The 20,504-nt window shown below is 36.7% G+C and overlaps 1 protein-coding gene across 10 annotated transcripts in view; it reads left to right on the top strand.

Moving 5' to 3' along the window:
* The window catches only part of LOC106051534 (RIMS-binding protein 2-like), a 206,391-nt gene that overhangs the window by 101,243 nt on the left and 84,644 nt on the right, over positions 1–20,504 (top strand). For all 10 annotated transcript variants that reach the window (XM_056006048.1, XM_056006051.1, XM_056006050.1 and 7 more), the window contains 2 exons: positions 6,511–6,642; positions 13,665–13,838. In XM_056006048.1, the coding sequence (XP_055862023.1) occupies positions 6,511–6,642; positions 13,665–13,838 (306 nt within the window). The remainder of the gene's footprint in view (positions 1–6,510; positions 6,643–13,664; positions 13,839–20,504) is intronic.

Raw genomic sequence — 20,504 nt, 5'->3', positions numbered from 1 at the left:
CATCAGTTAGCCACGTTTACATCTAAATTTTGCATTCACTTTCACGTATCCTTTGGTCTGCTGGACCGCTGGGGCACCACACGAGATCTGTTAACCTTTTTTTCGTCATTATTTTCTGTCATTTGTCTTTGATAGAATTTCATTCTGATAATTTGGAAACCTGCCTTTTTACCTGCCTGGGTGGACCACTTCAGGGGAAGATTTTCAGTTTGCGTTTCCACACAAACTGTCTTTGTAGCCTTGTTATATTTGAAGTTTAATGATTGAGGTATTGTCTTTTTACAAAATATATTTTTAAAATGTTTTTCTTGTTTTAAAGCTAGAAAGTGATGAAATGTACGATAGAGATTTTATCCGTTATGTTATATTACCCACATTGTATACATTCATTGCAGTTGGGTTACTGAACAATGGTCTCATTAGCCAATAAAGAAGTTGTGACCATCTGCCTTCTAATGTATAAATAAATAGTCTGCTTTACTATAAGAACCATGTAGCCTATTAAAGTGCCAGTGTTACAAAGACGAGAATTTTATAAAGTTTATATACATTTATACTTACTGCCTTGCTTTACAATTTGCATTATTCCTAAGTTAATACTTTGTCTGGCTTCGAGATCCTTTTAGAGGAAAGAATTGTAGTGTAAGTCTCTTTAACAGTGTCTATTGAAGACTTTAAAAAAAATGTTAACACAAAGTGAAAAAAACAACTATATGGATTCTTCCAAAACAAAAAAAAAATTTCGTTGTGGTATTTCAACAGATTAAATTCATTGCGCAAGAACTTAGACAAACGGTACTACCTCGTCCTTGACTCTATGGCCCAGTTCACAGTTCCGATATTATAAGAAAGGACACATTCATCTCTCTCTCTCTCTCTCTCTCTCTCCCGAGATACTCGAACCAAAGAAACGATACGACGCTCTCAAAAGACAACAAATCTTAAATAAATATTTTAAAAAAAATCTTCAATGTTGGTGGTGTATGTGTGTGCTTGTGCAAGGAGAGACTATAAGGAAAAAAAAAAGAAATAGCATTTTCTTTCATTGTTACAAAAAAAGTCACTCTAATTTGTTTGACCATTTCCGCTGTCTAGTTTGGCTTTGTGCGCTGTGACACATTTCATTTCCTGGCCACATGCCAGCTGGCGAATTGTTGGCCATATTTCATGAGTCTGGAATCCATGTTTGGTTTGTACGAATGGCTTTTGATGGAGCGGCTTCTATGAAGGAGGAGAGAAAAAAAAACCTGGCCACAATATAATGGCTCTTGGATAAAAGAGGAATATGGGAAAAGGAAAGGGGGGGGGGTGTTTGACTAGGATGTGATGTTAATTGAGTAATCAGCTTGTTTTGATCGATACCTCGATACCTAGATTCTAGGAGGTAACAGACCCTTCATGCTGGAGTAAAATAGAATGCTCTGGTTTTTAGTTGGTTCGTGTGACTAGATTTATTGGTCTGTGAGAGATTTGTTAGACATTTAGCACAGATATTTAAAACATTAATACTAAACAGCACGCCAATTTATCTATCTACCTATCTATCTATCTATCTATCTATCTATCTATCTATCTATCTATCTATCTATCTATCTATCTATCTATCTATCTATCTTATCCATCCATCCATCCATCCATCTATCTATCTATCTATCTATCTATCTATCTATCCGACTGTCTGAGTGTCTCTCTGTACGTCTGCCCAGCCGTCCGTCCGTCTAATCTAATCTTTCTATCCTTCCATCTCTCTTCTCTATCAGTCTATAAATGACGCATATATAAGTTGTCATATGACCCATTTATCAGTTGTCATATGATCCATTTATCAGTTGTCATATGATCCATTTATCAGTTGTCATATGACCCATATATCAGTTGTCATATGACCCATATATCAGTTGTCATATGATCCATTTATCAGTTGTCATATGATCCATTTATCAGTTGTCATATGACCCACATATCAGTTGTCATATGATCCATTTATCAGTTGTCATATGATCCATTTATCAGTTGTCATATGACCCATATATCAGTTGTCATATGACCCATATATCAGTTGTCATATGATCCATTTATCAGTTGTCATATGACCCACATATCAGTTGTCATATGATCCATTTATCAGTTGTCATATGATCCATTTATCAGTTGTCATATGACCCATATATCAGTTGTCATATGACCCATATATCAGTTGTCATATGATCCATTTATCAGTTGTCATATGACCCATATATCAGTTGTGTTATGATCCATATATCAGTTGTCATATAATCCATTTATCAGTTGTCATATGACCCATATATCGGTTGTCATATGATCCATATATCAGTTGTCATATGATCCATATATCAGTTGTCATATGATCCATATATCAGTTGTCATATGATCCATATATCAGTTGTCATATGACCCATATATCAGTTGTCATATGACCCATATATCAGTTGTCATATGATCCATATATCAGTTGTCATATGACCCATATATCAGTTGTCATGTGACCCATATATCAGTTGTCATGTGACCCATTTATCAGTTGTCATATGATCCATTTATCAGTTGTCATATGACCCATTTATCAGTTGTCATATGATCCATTTATCAGTTGTCATATGACCCATTTATCAGTTGTCATATGACCCATATATCAGTTGTGTTATGATCCATATATCAGTTGTCATATAATCCATTTATCAGTTGTCATATGACCCATATATCGGTTGTCATATGATCCATATATCAGTTGTCATATGATCCATATATCAGTTGTCATATGATCCATATATCAGTTGTCATATGACCCATATATCAGTTGTCATATGACCCATATATCAGTTGTCATATGACCCATATATCAGTTGTCATATGACCCATATATCAGTTGTCATGTGACCCATATATCAGTTGTCATGTGACCCATATATCAGTTGTCATGTGACCCATTTATCAGTTGTCATATGATCCATTTATCAGTTGTCATATGACCCATTTATCAGTTGTCATATGATCCATTTATCAGTTGTCATATGATCCATTTATCAGTTGTCATATGATCCATATATCAGTTGTCATATGATCCATTTATCAGTTGTCATATGATCCATTTATCATTTGTCATATGATCCATATATCAGTTGTCATATGATCCATTTATCAGTTGTCATATGATCCATTTATCAGTTGTCATATGATCCATTTATCAGTTGTCTTATGACCCATATATCAGTTGTCTTATGACCCATATATCAGTTGTCATATGACCCATATATCAGTTGTCATATGATCCATATATCAGTTGTCATAGGATCCATATATCAGTTGTCATAGGATCCATATATCAGTTGTCATAGGATCCATATATCAGTTGTCATATGACCCATATATCAGTTGTCATATGACCCATGTATCAGTTGTCATATGACCCATATATCAGTTGTCATATGATCCATATATCAGTTGTAATATGATCCATATATCAGTTGTCATATGACCCATATATCAGTTGTCATATGATCCATATATCAGTTGTCATAGGATCCATATATCAGTTGTCATATGACCCATATATCAGTTGTCATATGACATGACCCATATATCAGTTGTCATGTGATCCATATATCAGTTGTCATATGATCCATATATCAGTTGTCATATGACCCATATATCAATTGTCATATGATCCATATATCAGTTGTCATATGATCCATATATCAGTTGTCATATGATCCATATATCAGTTGTCATATGATCCATATATCAGTTGTCATATGATCCATATATCAGTTGTCATATGATCCATATATCAGTTGTCATATGATCCATATATCAGTTCTTCTCTGTTGAATAAAGAACTGATACTCTACATATTTTGTTATCCTTTTCATCATCGCTACCTCCTAGGAATAACTTGACACCTCGGTCATTCATTTAATTTCAAGAGGATACCCCATTGACTCTGAGACCTCCTGTCTTTCGATCACTGTCACCTAATTGCAATGCATTTTTAAATATTGCATCCGACGTCATGATTTGTCTTTGTCATTTCTTTGACAGTTTTATTTGAAACAAACAAGAAAAATGATACACTTAGATCAGTGCTTTCTCTTTGGTTGTTGACAAATACAGCAGGATTGTACAATGTAGACTGTGCAATGTAGACTGTCAAATGCAGACTGCCCAATGCAGGCTGTCCAATGCAGACTGTCCAATGTAGACTGTCCAATACAGGCTGTCCAATGCGGACTGTCCAATGCAGACTGTCCAATGCAGACTGTCCAATGCTGACTGTCCAATGCAGACTTCAATGCAGGCTGTCCAATGCAGACTGTCCAATGTAGACTGTCCAATGCAGACTGTCCGATGTAGACTGTCCAGTGTCGACTGTCCAATGTAGACTGTCCAATGTAGGCTGTCCACTGAAGCCGTAAAGTCAGCCCTAACTAAGTTTCTCACTGAAAAAACTTGCGACTCTGGCACTTTCTAGATCGTAGGTAAAAGTGTCTAGCTCATGTAAATCTTAAGACTGTGTGTATCATTCTTTAGTATCTCTGTTATACCTGTAATCTGAGAAGGGCACCACACCTGATTCTGTCACAACTTTATATTTCGGCCTCTGTTGTCGGTTACTAAAATGCCTCTCCGTTCATTCATATTGCCTTTAGAGCTTTGAATTTGATCTAATATAAAAAAAAACAACCACATTCAAAATGGGATTGATTGATTGTTTTAATTAAATGAATTAAATATATAGGAAATGCCTTTGGGTAACCTGTAGTAAGTTAGCTACATCTCTTTAACGATTGTTGTTGTTGCTTTTTTTTCATTTTAACCTCTCTCTCAGCAAGACAACTTGGTTAACAGAGCCAAACAATAATAATAACTTCGTTTTATTTTTAAACGGGGGCATATTTTGATTCTCGCCTACAACACTGAGAAAGAATCCATGAGATTAGATATCGACGGGCAAAGACACTAGGAAAGCAGAGCGGGTCTTCTAGTTCTTACACTCCAACTTCATCTGTGTTGTAAATCTAGATGCAATACACCAATGTTACAAGATGGTGTAACAATGAGCGGATATTTATAGAAAAACATACTGAAGAAACAGATGGAGAGAAAGGAGCGGGAAAAAAAGGGGGCTGGGGCGATGAATGAAGCGCGGCCATTGATCCTATTAATTCCAGAGCTCATGTTCTATCCAACTTAATGGAAGACCGCTAGGCTGTAAACAGGAAGAGCTCCAAGCGTCTAATCCTGGACATTGTTATAGACATTATATGTGTCAGCGCGAGACGAGAGTCTCGTTTTGTTGACGAGAATGATTTGCGATCCTGACTTTGAATACAGTCCCTGACATGACGTCATCGCACATCAACAACGGTCTGTAATCCCTGTAAGCATGTTGGGGATAAGATCTTGCAATTGTTCAGTTTTTGAGTTATCCGATTCGTTTTACGTAATCAAACCTCCAATTGTCGATATAGAAGACTACGAGTTTTCTTGTATAGTGAAAATTCGCAAACAAGCTCTCCGAAGTTGGACCCCTTTTTTTTGTTGACTCCCAAATTGACAGGAGCTCTAATAATAATAATAATAATATTACACAGGAAATCTATAAAACAATAAAAAAAACATTGGCTTGCTGTCATCACTGTGACATATGTCAGTGCTTTGTGTTATCTCATCCAGGGATGGAAAGAGATCCCATTAAATATGAATCATACAAAAACAGTTAGATCTATTGATTCCTCTATCAGTTACAATAACATTGAACACTTCCCAACTCTGTAGTTATGTTGCTATTTGCCAAATTTTTTTTTCACGTGAAAGCAATAGATCAACAATTTTTTTACACTGTGTATGGCGTCCTCTATGCTCTTACAGATGTACGGCTGTATTGTTCTTCTAAGTACTTTAATAAAAACTGGAAGGTCCATCTGTTGTGTGTTGGTCAGTATGAATAGATAGCTGTAATCTTGAGCCTGCATTCAGACCATCTAGCTAATAACTTTAGTGGAAACCCCTTTGAGTTGTTTATTGACTCTATTACAATGTGGAGTTAAAAAAAAATACTATTGCTATACTAATGAGGCTATCGAAGTCATTGCCATTATTATTATTATTATTATTATTATTATTATGTTAGAAATGAACGAGTAGTCATTCTCTGGCGCTGCCAGGGTCGAGTTTCGCTAAAGAGAAACAAAATTCATCATAGTCCCTTTAACAGTTTCCACTGAGAGCTGTTGTCATCTCAGTGTTCAAAGGACGACACACACACGAAGCTTCAACAAAACACAACGCTGACGTCTCCCATGCAGTTGGTTCCACTACTATACTACCTGAGTAGCGTATCCCACGTTACGATATGATAACAACATATATTGTAGCCGTGTTTCATTGTGTTTAAAGGAGGTGTCAGTCCTCATTACAAATCAATAAAACAAATCCTATATAAGTATATATAAATATGTCTATACACTTTTTTTTGTCCTGTATCTATAGAGTCCCACAAGTGAAGACGTTGAACGTCAATCATCCAATGAGAAATATTCACAAGAACTCAAAGCAGCCAATCAAATTCTACATAATGAAATAGAAAAACTAGAATCGGCTCTCCGCAGGGCGGAGCATTTGGTGAGTACAGAAAGGCAATAATACTAAAAAAAAAAACAGTTGGAGGTGTTGTTGGCTGATTACATAGTGAATACAAATGTTCATGTATTTAAAAAAAAAATAGCTGAGCTCAGGTGCATCGATTCTTATGCTGCACGCATATATATTTAATTGCACGCGCTCAATCACTTATGTGGCTACACAATGTTTGAAATATGCATTATATAAAATTACAGTGTTACAATAGTTCATTTCAATTAGAATTCATGTTATATACATTCAGTATGCCTCTGTATTAATAATTCAGCCCCACTCAAACTTATCACAAACACTTTTCCAAATCTAGTTTTTGGTATTTTCATAATTGAAAAAGTCGTATTTTTTAAAAACATTTTTTTAGTATTGCTGGACGCCTCCATAAAGTTGACCATGACTATCTAGGATTCTAGTTGAACTCCTTCTCAAGTGTTTTATCAATATTCTTAAAGCGCTCACTAATTACGAATATGGATTATCTCCCTCTTCTTCTTTCGTTGATAACCCTGCGCTGTTCCATCAATCACACAGAACTGCGTCAGACAAGAAGCTAAATGTTGACATGTGTTAGGGCTGCAGAATAAATGAGTTGTACTTTAGAATAGTTTAAACGTAGAAATGCGGCACATGAGCTTGGAAAATGTAGAAACAGTCACGTGACACAAATGTGTTATGGCGTTTAGGGTAGAACGCATACAACTCAGTATACGCTTAGCTAGCCTCTGTTAAGTAAATTGGCTCTCTGCAAACACTGGACATCGTGACACTACTAAAGAACTTGGCAACTCTGGTTCCCATATCGTGATACTTTATCGCGTCCAGCCAAAATACTGTACAATTGGCAGAAGGAAACGCTGTACTCTACTGAACCGTAGGCCTACCGCAGTACTGAACTCATAGTCTCGGAGTGTCGACCTGAGCTCGTACTGGACCGTCTTTACTCTGCTACTCTCTCTATATAGGGTCCCCGAAGGCTTACGCCACAGACTTATCGCCAATTCTTTCTAGACAATCAATCACACGACCATTGCTCGAACATATAAAGCAGTGATTCCCAAAGTGGTCTATATAGACCCCCAGGGGTCTACGAAGACTACCAAGGAGTCTACGAAAGTGAAAAGATAAATTGGGGGTCTATGAGATGTCCACGGGGGTCTATGAGATGTCCACGGGGGTCTACGATAATAGATTTCATTTAAGCAGGTCGTGACTTCAATTTTTACACTCCATAAATGTACTTATTTTATACACTAATATATGAATTGAACTTTGGTAAATCCTTTAAATATTTATCCTGCTAATCAAACCAAAGAACTGTTGTATTTAATCTCATTACTTATTTAAAAAGCTTAATTTGTTTTCTACATGCATCAGACGTTTAACAAAACGAAATGTAAACTTTCCAGAGTTAATAATTTAAAACTGGGATTTATTCCTTCCTTTTCAAACAATCAGTTGCCTAAGTGACTATTTTTTATAATGATACGAAACCAATTACGCTGAAAGGATCCTCTGAGACAATGCCACCCTGACAAAATTGATACAGATTTGAAAAACTTTCGAACACTCAAACGATAAAGTTCTGAATAGACCCACAAAATCTCTCTTGACATCATATAGAGAAGACGATAGATGATAAAAAAAATGTGCAAAAAAAGCAATACAAGTTAAGCAGTGGGTCTACGGAAAAGCAGAAAACATGGCAAGTGGTCTACGAGACAAAAAAGTTTGGGAACCACTGATAAAAAGCAACAAGTAGCATGTTTCTGTCTTTATCCTTCTCTATGACTACATTTTAAATATATTAATAAAAGAAATGTCTTACTTTAGCATGGTGGAGAACATTTGCTAAAAGGATTTTACTAATATTCAATAATAAGAAAAATACAATATAACTGTACTTTTGTCCCATAGATGGAACACTTTGATTTATGAGTTATATGTGCAATAATTAATAGAGTGATATTCCTGAGATTAAAATAAAATGTGTTGTCGCGTAGTGCTTTTATGCTTAATTTTAGCTGACGGAATGAAATGTTATTGATCTTCAATAAAATAAAAAGAAAATGAAAAAAATGAAATACGATAATTAAAAAACAAAACAAGCAACTAATTTGTTTTCTTGTTATTGGTCATTATTTCTTTGCCCATGTCATGATGAAGTGTTAACAATTCTCCGCCCTCCGCTTTTTTTCTCTTTTATCCTTGAAACTTAAAACATTCAGCTGTCTGTCGCCTATTTGATGAAGCGATGTAGACCTTCTGTATCATTACGTTTGAAAGTGAACATTAAAAAAACAATAAAAAAACAAAACAAACAAAATACACACTGTTGGTCTATTGATTTCTACTGTTCATATTTCATTCTCATTTCACAACAGAAAGCAAAAAGTTAAACTAGATTTCATTAGCTCGGATTATTTTACTTGGATTTCATGAAGTGATTGTCTGTGTGTGTGTGTGCGTGTGTTTATGTGATTGATATAGAGAGATAAGAAGAGTGATATGATCTGCTAGGTAAAAAATATATTTTTCATATTTCTGAATTCTATTTTTTTTTTTTTTTTTAAATTCTACTAAAACCCAGTTTATTACTTTAGTAAGCTTAATATATTTATGTATGTCCTTTTAAATAAAATGGTAACAATTTTGCTTAACTGTACATCTAGCTAGCTATACTATCTTACCAGTAAAGCCCTTGTCATAAAAAGGGTATTTTTTGGTCATCTCAAGGGAAACAACTCACTAAAACATTGTTATTCGTAGAATTTATACAGTTATGTACCTTTTCTGGCCTCTGATTTTTTTTTTCTGTTACCGAATGGTACAGTCTGTCATTCGTAGATGATTTACATTGTTTTCCTAAAAAAAAAAAAAGATTGGTATTAAATTTAGTTGAGCTATTGGTGGCGGCCCCTTGCTAAACCGTCGTTATCCTACCAACATATTTCTCTTCGCCTGAATTACAACTTAACTAAAGAGCGTTTAGTCTCGGGATTTTCCCCCCTTGTTAACCAAAGCCATATACCCTCCAGAAAATATCTCTTTTGGTCTAAAAGATTGCTTGAGATTTTCTTTAGCTCGCTTCGCCACTATAAGATACAAATTGTTTAATTGTAACCCAACTTTCCCCCCCCCCCACACACACACGTACTTAACAAACAAAAAATGAAAGCAATGTAAGTCTAGAAACTCCTAAACTTAATAGATAGTCAGGATTTCAAGCAGTTTCATCAGGCATTGGTATTAAGCCTTAACTCTTTCTCTCCTAATCGACAATACCATCGTTGAATTGACCCCATTAAATTAAATTAATGTTTAATTTTTTAAACTTCTGTTATATAAAAAAAGCATTCATTCCCCTTTAATTCTACACCAAATACAACATTTTATGATAACAAACAACAAAACAATTGAAGCTTAACCATGACAGGGGAGTGAAATAGTAATGAGCATAATGAAGAATTCCTTCAAAACGTGGAAAAATAATTACGGAGAGAAAGAGTTAATGTTCAGATCACCTGCGACATTAGGAACAGTTACTCAGTTTGTATTCAGTAAAAGAAAGCAAATATTTTAATAAAGATTCTCACATATCTTTTCTTTCCTTCTCTACTCACCTCTCCCACACTTGGGGGTAATTAGTGGGAGGTTTATAAAGAATTTTATTTTCTGGACTAGATTGGTGTTGGAGGGGGGGGGGGAGAAAGTTTCATATTCAGCTGCACATTTTGATTGGAAGTTTTATAAAGTCAGTCACAAAATACGTTCCAGAAGACCAGCGACTCATCAAGTTGAGACTTTAATCATTGGTTTTTGTAAACAGATCCGACTGGCTGGCATGGGAGAGTATTCGAAGAAAGGGACGAGAGTTTCTGGAACGATCTTTTTAAAATTAAATAAAACAAAGACCGAGGTGCATATTGGGAATAGTTGATTGGTCAGTTCGATTCGTTATTGTCAATCAATTTGAATTAGTATTGATATGTTGCACTGGAATTTCTGATTCATTTTAAAGTTTGGAATTTTTGTTTTTCTTTAGATTGAATTTAAATGTATTAAATTTCAATCATTGAAGCTGTGTCGCCACTTTGTCAAATATATGAGAATTTAAAAAAAAAATCTGCCTACATTGCCCGTCTCTAACTGTAACCTAAACTCATGTTTTCACTTAAATTTCATGTTCCCCCCCCCCCCTTCATTCCCGCTCCACTCCTTTTGTAACAAAGCTGCTAAGACTCTTGTAACACCCAACAGATTAGTGGCGCTTCTGAACAGAACAGATAACTCTGCTGATCAGAGACCCTTGTAATAAAATTAATTCCCTTGTAACCCGTGTACTTGAAATGGAAGGTTAATCTCTCTTTAACTCTGTAAGCCCTAGACGCGCATGCTTTTTTTTTTTTTAAATATAATTTGATAAATCTAATTGGACGGCACACATCACGTGTTTCAGAACGCTGCATTGAACTATCGGATCATCTGCTAGGATCACCAAATCCTTTTAATCGAAAATACTATTTTTAACGCATGCGCACTTCTTCCCTCATTTTCACATTTTATAAAACACAATTATTAATAATAATAATAATAAAACGATGTCAAAGGACAGTGTGAAAATCTTAGCCTGGTGATTTAAGCCACTGTGGAAGTTAATTATTAAAATTGCAATATTCCCAATTTTGATATCAGTCAAAGGTGTGGTGACAACTGACTTTGTAGACACCTTCGTGACCCTGAACATGCCTAGGTAGATTCTCCCAACCTGTCTAGAGAGGTACAGCAGTATCCCAGTGGACACTTTAAAGGGGAGACTACAGTGAATTTTGTTTCAGTTTTAATCAGTCTCGATCCTAAGAGCGCCAAGAGAAATTAAAATACGAAGGGGAGGGAAGATTATCTGGGAGAAGGTTTCCGTGCTGCCTTTAGTCGCTCAGCTAACACAACTCAGTTCGAGTCGGGGTTAGAACTCGAGCTCACTTGCGAGGTGGCCGAGTCGTTGCCAAGAGGTTTTGGCCTCTCAGCGACACATTCTACACTTGTTAGTCTATCAGTTGTGCATGATACCAGCAGTAACGTAACTGTAGTTCACCCAGTTGTCTGTCGGTTTGTCTTCAATTTCAGTTTTGCATGATACCAGCAGTAACGTAGCTGTAGTTCAATGGTGCTCTGTCTGTCGGTTTGTCTTCAATTTCAGTTTTCTCATAAACCAAGTTTTAATGGTATTTAACAAAGCTTATATCAACTTACTATGTCTGTCTGTTAGGTTAAAAAGTTTCAACACGCTGTTTCTTCCACACCCATTTTCGGATCTGGTTGAAATTAGTCAGATAATTACTATTATTAATTATTTTGTTTGAGATCAACACACCCAATTTCGGATCAAGTTGAAACTTTAAACAATTATTTATGTACATAACAAAACATGAATTAATTTTAAAATTTAAACAATTAGTCAATTATTTTGTTTGATATATAAAAAAGGAAATAATGTTTACATTACTGCGAAGTATTGCTGTAAATGTAGAGTTCTTTCCCTTAGATAAGCTCTCTTTTTTAAAAGTATTTTATATTTGATTGTTTTTCAAGCGTCACTACACTTGAGCTACACGTTTTATTGGAGCACCGGAGGAGTCATCGACTTAAGTACTTTTTGTCTGTGACAGGGCATAGATAGACAGTGTAGGAAGTTGAACCCGGAAAGTAGCGTGGAACTCTACACTACTACAGGTTGATTCTATCCACCACAGTTCGCAGCTGCACAAAAAATCTACATTAACGGTACATAGGGACCAATTTTCGTCGCGATGCGTTTGTTTTTAATGTTTATAAGGGTTAGGTTTTATTACGAGACTTTCTAGACCCAGTATAATGTGTGCGCTAAAATATAGTATCGAAAGATCACCAGATCATTAAAATGATGAGCAACAAACAAGACCATCTCCAACTTCCAAAACATAACACAAATATTCACAAAAGTATAGAAGTCTTAAAACAGGAAACAAAATACGTGCCCTAGACCTAGATACAGGGACGACCTTAGGCCGATTTGACCGATGGCTCCAATTAGGACCCCCCCCCCCCCCCCGCCTTAGAAGGGCCTCCGCAATTTTACACTATCAGTCGTGTCTCTTGTCACAGGCCAAGGTGTAGGACCTAAAGAGTTAACATATTCTGTGTACGATTGACTTAGTTTTAAAACACTTAGGGTCCTGCTGCGTTTGAGTCGCTTCCCATGCACATTGTATAAAAGATGTTGATGTAATGATCTAAGCAATAGTAATAGAATAGTTCTTATTGTAAAAAAAAGTATTAGAAGATGGGCCTCAGAAGCATCCATCAAATGTAGCCCCACAATTAGTAAGGCCGGCCCTGCCTAGATATCAACGTTGTACAAACACTAAGTTGCCAGGCAGAATGTAATTTCTTTTACTTGGAGATTTAATTCTTAACTAAAATCTTAATTTCTCAAATCGAGACCAATTATTATAGAAGGACTGAACATTGACCTGCAACGTCACAACCCTGGTCTGTACGACGTGGCAACGAGCTATTGGTCTAAACTGCCTACAGGTTGTGACACTGCAGGTCAGTGTTCAGGCCTTCTATAACTAATGGTCTGACTCAAGTCTTGCTTGCTTTGTGTTGAATGAACGGACATTTGTATTTTAAAAAAAATAGATCTATGTTTATTTTTAACGATTCGTATAGTGTATGAAATTATACAACATCATGGAACTGTTGTGTTTAAAAACAATTCTAAAGTATAATGAAACTTAGTATTATTATTATTTTAAATTTTAAAAAAAGTTTTCTTACTGAGCAGTAATAATTAGGCACAAAGCAATTCGATCTTAATCTTAAACAAGATGCATCTGCAGTTCGTTTTGGCTTGTTTGTAAACTCCGTGCTGTGCACTGCTTTGTTCAGCCTCGTTTCCAAAACCGGAAGTGTATACATGCTAGTTAAGATAGTCGGTATTTTGACCACTTTTTACGCCATTTCAGGAGCAGCAATTGACAGAGAAATCCACTCAGTGCCAAAGTCTAACCAAAGATCTCGCAGCCAGCAGGCTTCAGTGTGAACAGTTGCAGTCGGATCTCGCCACAGCTACATCGGAGAAACACAGACTTGATGGGGAGGTCAGGGAACTAAGAGGCAAGCTTCAGAGCTTGGACAAGGTCAGTGCATGTGTGTCTTTTCTGTGCGATGTCTGTCTACTGTCAGTCTGTACTTAATCACTACACTTTGATTGAAATTGCTGTTTTACTGAGCGTCTATTTCTTTGAAATTCAACCTGCTTATATGACGCACTGACTGATGTCTTAAAATTACTTGATAAAATGTAAAAGGATGAGACGAAGAGACAGAGAGAAATTAAAAGACAAAACGCTTGATACATTCGTGCTATATAACGACTAAAGAAAGGTGACGAAATGTTTGTTTCGACTAGTGTCATTATCAGTTTGTATTATCATCGCTACTTATACTAATGCACACAGCTGTTGTTGACTTGAAGCACCAAACTGCTGGTAGACAACTAAACCGCTTAAGGCGTATTAAATCTTAACTTGTAAAACTTGTAATAACCTGAATAACTTCTTTGCGAACTAAAACTAAATTTAATTTTTATTACAATAAAAACACAATCAACTTAAGATAAAATGAAATAAATGTAGTAGACTTTAGTCATAATTTCAAATGGTATCCTGAACACGTCTTTTCAGTCTGGCCTTCTGCAGTCGCCTGTCCTTTCTAAGACCACTGACGACACTGCCCCTTATCTTGCATCATTCACACTGTATAGCAAACCTCTTCCCACCGTCACCATACACACACACACACACACGCACACACACTCCATAACAACAGCACAGAGCCGAAGGTTTACTGAAGACTATTTAAAATCTGTAGCTGAAGTGTACAGAATGTTTGTTCAAGCTGTTAGTTTTTAATTTGCTTAAGAGAGAACGCTTTAAACCTCCTTATAAGTCATGGTTGTTTGATTTCTTGTGGGTAAGGCTGGCGGCATCTTTCACAACTTTACAGCATCCGTCTCTGTTCATCCACTGTTTTCATAGAAGCAAATGAAAGAAACAGAAATTAAGCTAAATTAAGCATTTTTTTTTGTTATTCAAAGACCCTTAATTGAATAGTAACTATTACTTAAAGTTTACGTTTTCATGTTTTATTGGAACCTTTCTTTTGCTGTACGGAAAATTGTCATAAAACATCTTGCTTGTGTCCACTCTAGTCATCCTCCTAATCTTGGCTGAGCGAGAGTTCTTGGTTGGATGAGATTGTCAAAACTGGTTTGAAGACTACATTTGAAGTCGTCAAAATGCAATGATAAATTTCAATTCAGATGTTGGTATTTTGTTGCCTTTCACAGACACAATATTCAGTTTTACGAAATTATCCATTGAAAAATAAATACATTTCCTAGATCTATCATTTTCTTCTAGCTATGTTCTTGAACATTAGTTTGTTAGATCCTCTTACTAATTACCTAGATACTGAGTTAAAAAAAACTAACTATGTGGGCGCAATGGCTGATATAGAAACCAACGATTGAACATGGATAGAGCTACAAGGTTTGCTATGAAATATTCACACGTGACGCTGTGAACTTTAACCCTTCAACACAGACACTAGAGGAACTGTCTGGTGGAGCATGAACCATTGCTACAATCTCAATGTTAACTCAATGGACATATGCACCACTGGAACGTATTGATTCTTTAAAGAAAATTGCACTGCTGTGAAGACACATAACGACTTGTATATATTTCCATAATAACTGGGGGTCTGAGGTCTGGCTTGAAGTAATACACGGAGATGATCTCTATCAGGAACAAAGCCGAGAAAGAGGGAGGGAATGGAGGCCGAGATTCATGGTTTGTGAACTTGTGGATCACATGCAGAGTATGTCCCATTCCTTTCATTACGGTGTTTTACTTTCCTCTTCTTTCGGCCATCTTGTTTTGCATTTCTTATCTTGTAAATCACAGACCTCCCTTATAACAAACAACAAAATGTTAGAACGTAATTGAGTCGTCAATGTTAACTAGAGAGGTTGATACGTGCAGATTAATAATAATAATAATAATAATAATCTTTATTGTCCGTAAGGAAATTTGTTTTACAATTTGTGCATTATACCAAACAAAACATTATAACTATTAAAAAAAAATGTCTATGGTACATTTACACCAGACTCTCTCATAATTTACATGGGAAAAGTTTATATCAGATTGTTTCTATATAATGATTTGATTGCCAGGGGAACAAAATAGTTTTTTTGTGTCTGTTTGTCTTTGCTATTGGTGTCTTGTATCTCTTTTGTGATGGTAAAATCACAAAATCCTGACCCAAAGGGTAATTTTTTTTTTATTTCTAGAATCTTTTTTTAGCTTTTTAATGAATGTTTGTCTCAAACAGCTGCCCAAATGGGGTTTGTTTTTTGCCATTGACTTTACCAGCAGCGTTTAGGATTCTATGAAGGAAGGGCGGAAGATTATAGCGACATTTGAAAAGGATTCTTGCACGAGTTGTTCCCTTAACGTAGGGGACAAGAAAAAATCTGTTCCTCAGTGTGTTCATAGTGCATTGGTCAATGCATTCGGTGCTAGACAGTGGCACACACACACCAGAATTAATATACAATTTCTCAACCATTCTCATCACCATAACTTAACCCCACCATAACATAAACTCTTGACTTTTAACACCAATAGCTAGTTGCCCATATGTTTTAATAGATGCTCTATAGTTGCGACACTATCATAGAGTAATTTAATACTTAGTTTTTCCGTATTGATACTATTTGGGGCTACTAACGGAAAGATGTACAAATTTGATTTTGCAAAACTAAAAAGTGCAATAAAAAATGATCACGTGGGCTACCTATTAAAATATATTTTCTGTAAACCGGATACACCAAGAACCTACCTATTTAGAGTTATCCACCCTAAGTACAAATCTCCAGTAGCGGTGTATTGGTATGAAACATGAACATGATGAAAATAACATTACAGAGAATGTTTTGTTAGTTTGCTCTTCTTAGTTTAAAAAAAATCCTGGATACGCCACTGTTGATAGCCACACGTCATTTCAATACTCACTACGACTTGACACACCATTGCGTGAGTATATAGTTGATGGTTGGGAGTGGGCGAGAATGTGACGTTACTTTACCCAACAAGTCTTAAATCTCCGCTACCCATAATTCCCGGAAATAAACTTACGATCTGCTACATCTCCTGGGCTAGGCAGCTAGTGTGTAGTCACCGCTCTTTGGGCATTTCGTTGCTGCAAAGTCTGACATTTTTTTTGTATGGATTTTCTCGGTCTTATCAATCAATAGAATCAAAGAACCTGTCAAATTCTAGTATTCGATTTCAATTCTGATAATCGGCTCTTTTAATTGTTCTCGACGGTATTTGTGCGTATGTCATGTTGTTGTTGCTTTGGCTTGGAACGATTATTTCAGTGAAGTTGTTGTTTTTCCTTAAATAATTCTGCCGTCATTGTGTTATACGGTCTTATTGGGAAATTTAAATTTGGAATAAACTTTGGTTGACTGGCTAGCTTGAATTCAGTGGCTTAGCTAGGGATTTGGGGACCCGGAGGCCTTGACCTTTTTAGGGGTCCCTGCATTTTGACATTCGATATCATGACATGAGATAATGTAATTAATAAATATATGTCTAAATTCCAATTGTACAGTACCTTACAGTATATAATTAAAATTAAAAAAAAAATCATTAAGACTTTTTAAATGATTACTGCCGTTGTTTACTGGCGAGATAATGCACAAGTGACAAATCTCTATTCATATCGCCTCACGTCGTGCTTACTGTGCAGCAAAGGTCATCTATAACATCCTCTAGATCAATGCTGTCCAATGTTTTAGACTCCACGTGAATTGCAAGATTACTTGGCAGAGGCGTAATATTTAATATTTAATGTAAAAAAAAATTAGGACATTCATTTGATGGCCCCCCACAAGTGGTGGTCAGGGGGGACTTTCAAATTTGGACCTCACTCCCCCCCCCTACCCTAGCTACGCCACTGATTGAATTAAATACGTCAGGTCATTCTTCACAAACAAACCAAAAACTATGCACTTCCTTCACTCTGACTAATGCACCCCGGGTCTGATGTGGAAACTTTAGTTTTTGAGCCATTAAGACATTTTAAGTGTATGAAATAAAATGAAATGAGACTTTTTTCCCTTCTAAATGGTGATAAATGCTAAAATATTGCAAGTAATGGCAAATTTATATGAACAAATGTCTACATTAAAAATCCATCTTCTCCCTTTTATATTAGAAGACTGGATCCCTTCTGATACGCGCGGTAAAGCGATTGGCTTCCGATCCGGCGTGGGCCGGGTTCCTATCCTGGTGAAGACTGGGATTTTTAATTTCGGGATCTTTAGGGCGCCTCCGGGTCCACCAAGTTCTAATGGGTACTTGAAAAGTAAAGGCGGTTGGTCATTGTGCTGACCTCATTGACCGTGGCCACAGAAACAGATGACCTTTACATCATCTGCCATTTCGACCGCATGGTTCCCCTTGGAACTACAATCACTTTTAATTTTAAATAGAGTAAAGTGTAACTGGCACACTGGATAAGGTTTTAGCGCTATGCTTTAGACTGCCCTGAAAAAAAAAATTGGTTGGGATCCTCTGCTGTAGACGACATTACCAAGGCCACTTTGAAACATCAAGTCTAGGTTAGCATGGTTTTATGTTCTCTGCAGATATTGAAATAGTTCCAATCACTTGCACATACATAATGAAACAGTGTCTGTCGCGTGACTCTCATCCAATATCCGCTCATAAATAACACATTTTTATCACAAGACTTTTCATGCCAGGCGAAATTAACAGATTTTTTTTTTTCTGGAGAAAAGTGTCTTGTATCTGGTCAATATATTCATGATTATGCAGAGTCTTCATTGTAGGACAGTGTTTCCCAAACATTTGACATATATGTACACTTTCTATAATTTTCATAATGCTGATTAACCCCCCCCCCAAAAAAAAAAAAGAAAATTGCCCACACGCTGCGACGTTTAGGCCTTCTATAACTATTGGTTTAGGTTGGTCACGGACCTAATGTGTCGAATATCAGCAACCAAACGCGTTGTACTTGTCAATCTCAACTCGTTGAAATATAAGTGTCTTTAAAGTTCAGTGGTTGGCTGCCTTGCCGTCTGATATTCCTTATAGACTATCGTGACGATGGTCCCGGGTTCTAGCCCTGCCCGCTCCTTTCCTCCACCGTCCTGCTGGAGGTTTGGGCTAGGATGTAATAATCTCCATACCTTGAAGGAACATCCGAAACACGTAAAAGAAACATGAACAAGTCCTATAAAAGACTTGTCTTCATTAGACAAAGCCTAGTGTTCCATTACATGGTATCTAAGTCAAACCGTTTAGTAGAATGCTGTTATAAAATTACAATATCATAAAATCCTACCTGTTGAAAACTTATCTTAATTCTCGTTTATTATGTCTGTGATGCTCCCATGGCGGCTTGAGCTAACGTAATGTTTGTAAACAGCGCTGTATAAATTGAAGGATTTTTATTTCTTTCCACTTGAACGATGGAAAGAGCCAAGATAATACTCATAATAGTATAACTTATTCTATCACCCTACCAGGTTTGTCTATGCATGTCACGTTACATAACTCTTATTGGACGAGTTACTTCTCTTCCTGGTGAGAAACTCAAACCACCAGCAAAGTTCTAAGAGACTGTCAAATCCACGCACGCGAATCCAATGTTAATGTCTCCTATAGTTTTGTCGTTCGGGAGACCCCCCGGGGGGGGGGGGGTAGGGAGAGAGCTTGAAACCTTGGAACGTCTGTCTGTGTTTGAGTTTCAGTTATTGTTGGTATTCCCCCCTCACCCCAAACATTTTCTCCTCACTTCCATGACCTGCTGAGTGATTTCGTCATCGTCGGTCATTTAAAACTCCCTTCCCCCCGACACCCTACTGGTTCCTCCCCCCCCCTCATCTCCTTGCCCACACCTTATCGAGCTTCGTGCCGTGCATGGCAGCGTGTAAGAGAACATTACGGCAGCGGGGAGAGGGCTTCCATCCCCCCCCCCCTTTTTTTTCAACCTAGTGCCGGGTACCGTTACATCGCTTTATGATAAATGTCTGCTACAGTATCCATTGCGCTCTGTGATGATGACTTTTAAAACGTGTTTTTCATGAAATAAGTTTTGTACTGAGTCGTCACCTGTGACATTTTTTTCTCTCTCAATGGCTTAGAGTCATAGTTCTGTTCATTGTGATTTTTTTGTTTTCTTTGGTTAAATTAAGTTGGTAAGTTTTATAGTGTCTTTTTGTATTCACATAACTGTATAGACTATAGTCGAGTACATTATCTGCTGTATAAAGCAGGAGTTACGTTCAGTAATAGAACTTCAAAAAAAAAAAGAAAGTAAAAGTTACCCTTTCAGACCTTGTGACCTATGTGGCAGACGATGTAAATGTCATCTGTTTCTATGGCCCACGGTTAACGAGGGTGTCATGTGGCCAGCACAACATCCAACCGCCTTTATTTTTCCTAATGTCAGGTGCCCATTAGAGCTGGGTGGACTCAGAGACGCCCTAAAGTAAAAATTCCACCATGATTCGAACCCGAGACCCCCCCGGTTCGGTAGCCAAGTGCTTTACCACTCAGCCACCGAGCATCCAATAGAACTTGACTCTTCATCATTTCAACTCAGGAAAGGGCAAAGAAAGTTTGGGTCCCCCTAGACCATTGTATTTTTTGTTGGAATAATACGAAAAAATTTTAAACAGAGCTCATAAAAAGTGTTTT

Source organism: Biomphalaria glabrata, chromosome 12 (genome assembly GCF_947242115.1).
Source record: "Biomphalaria glabrata chromosome 12, xgBioGlab47.1, whole genome shotgun sequence".
Lineage (NCBI taxonomy): Eukaryota > Metazoa > Mollusca > Gastropoda > Planorbidae > Biomphalaria > Biomphalaria glabrata.
This window is presented reverse-complemented; position numbering and strand designations above follow the sequence as displayed.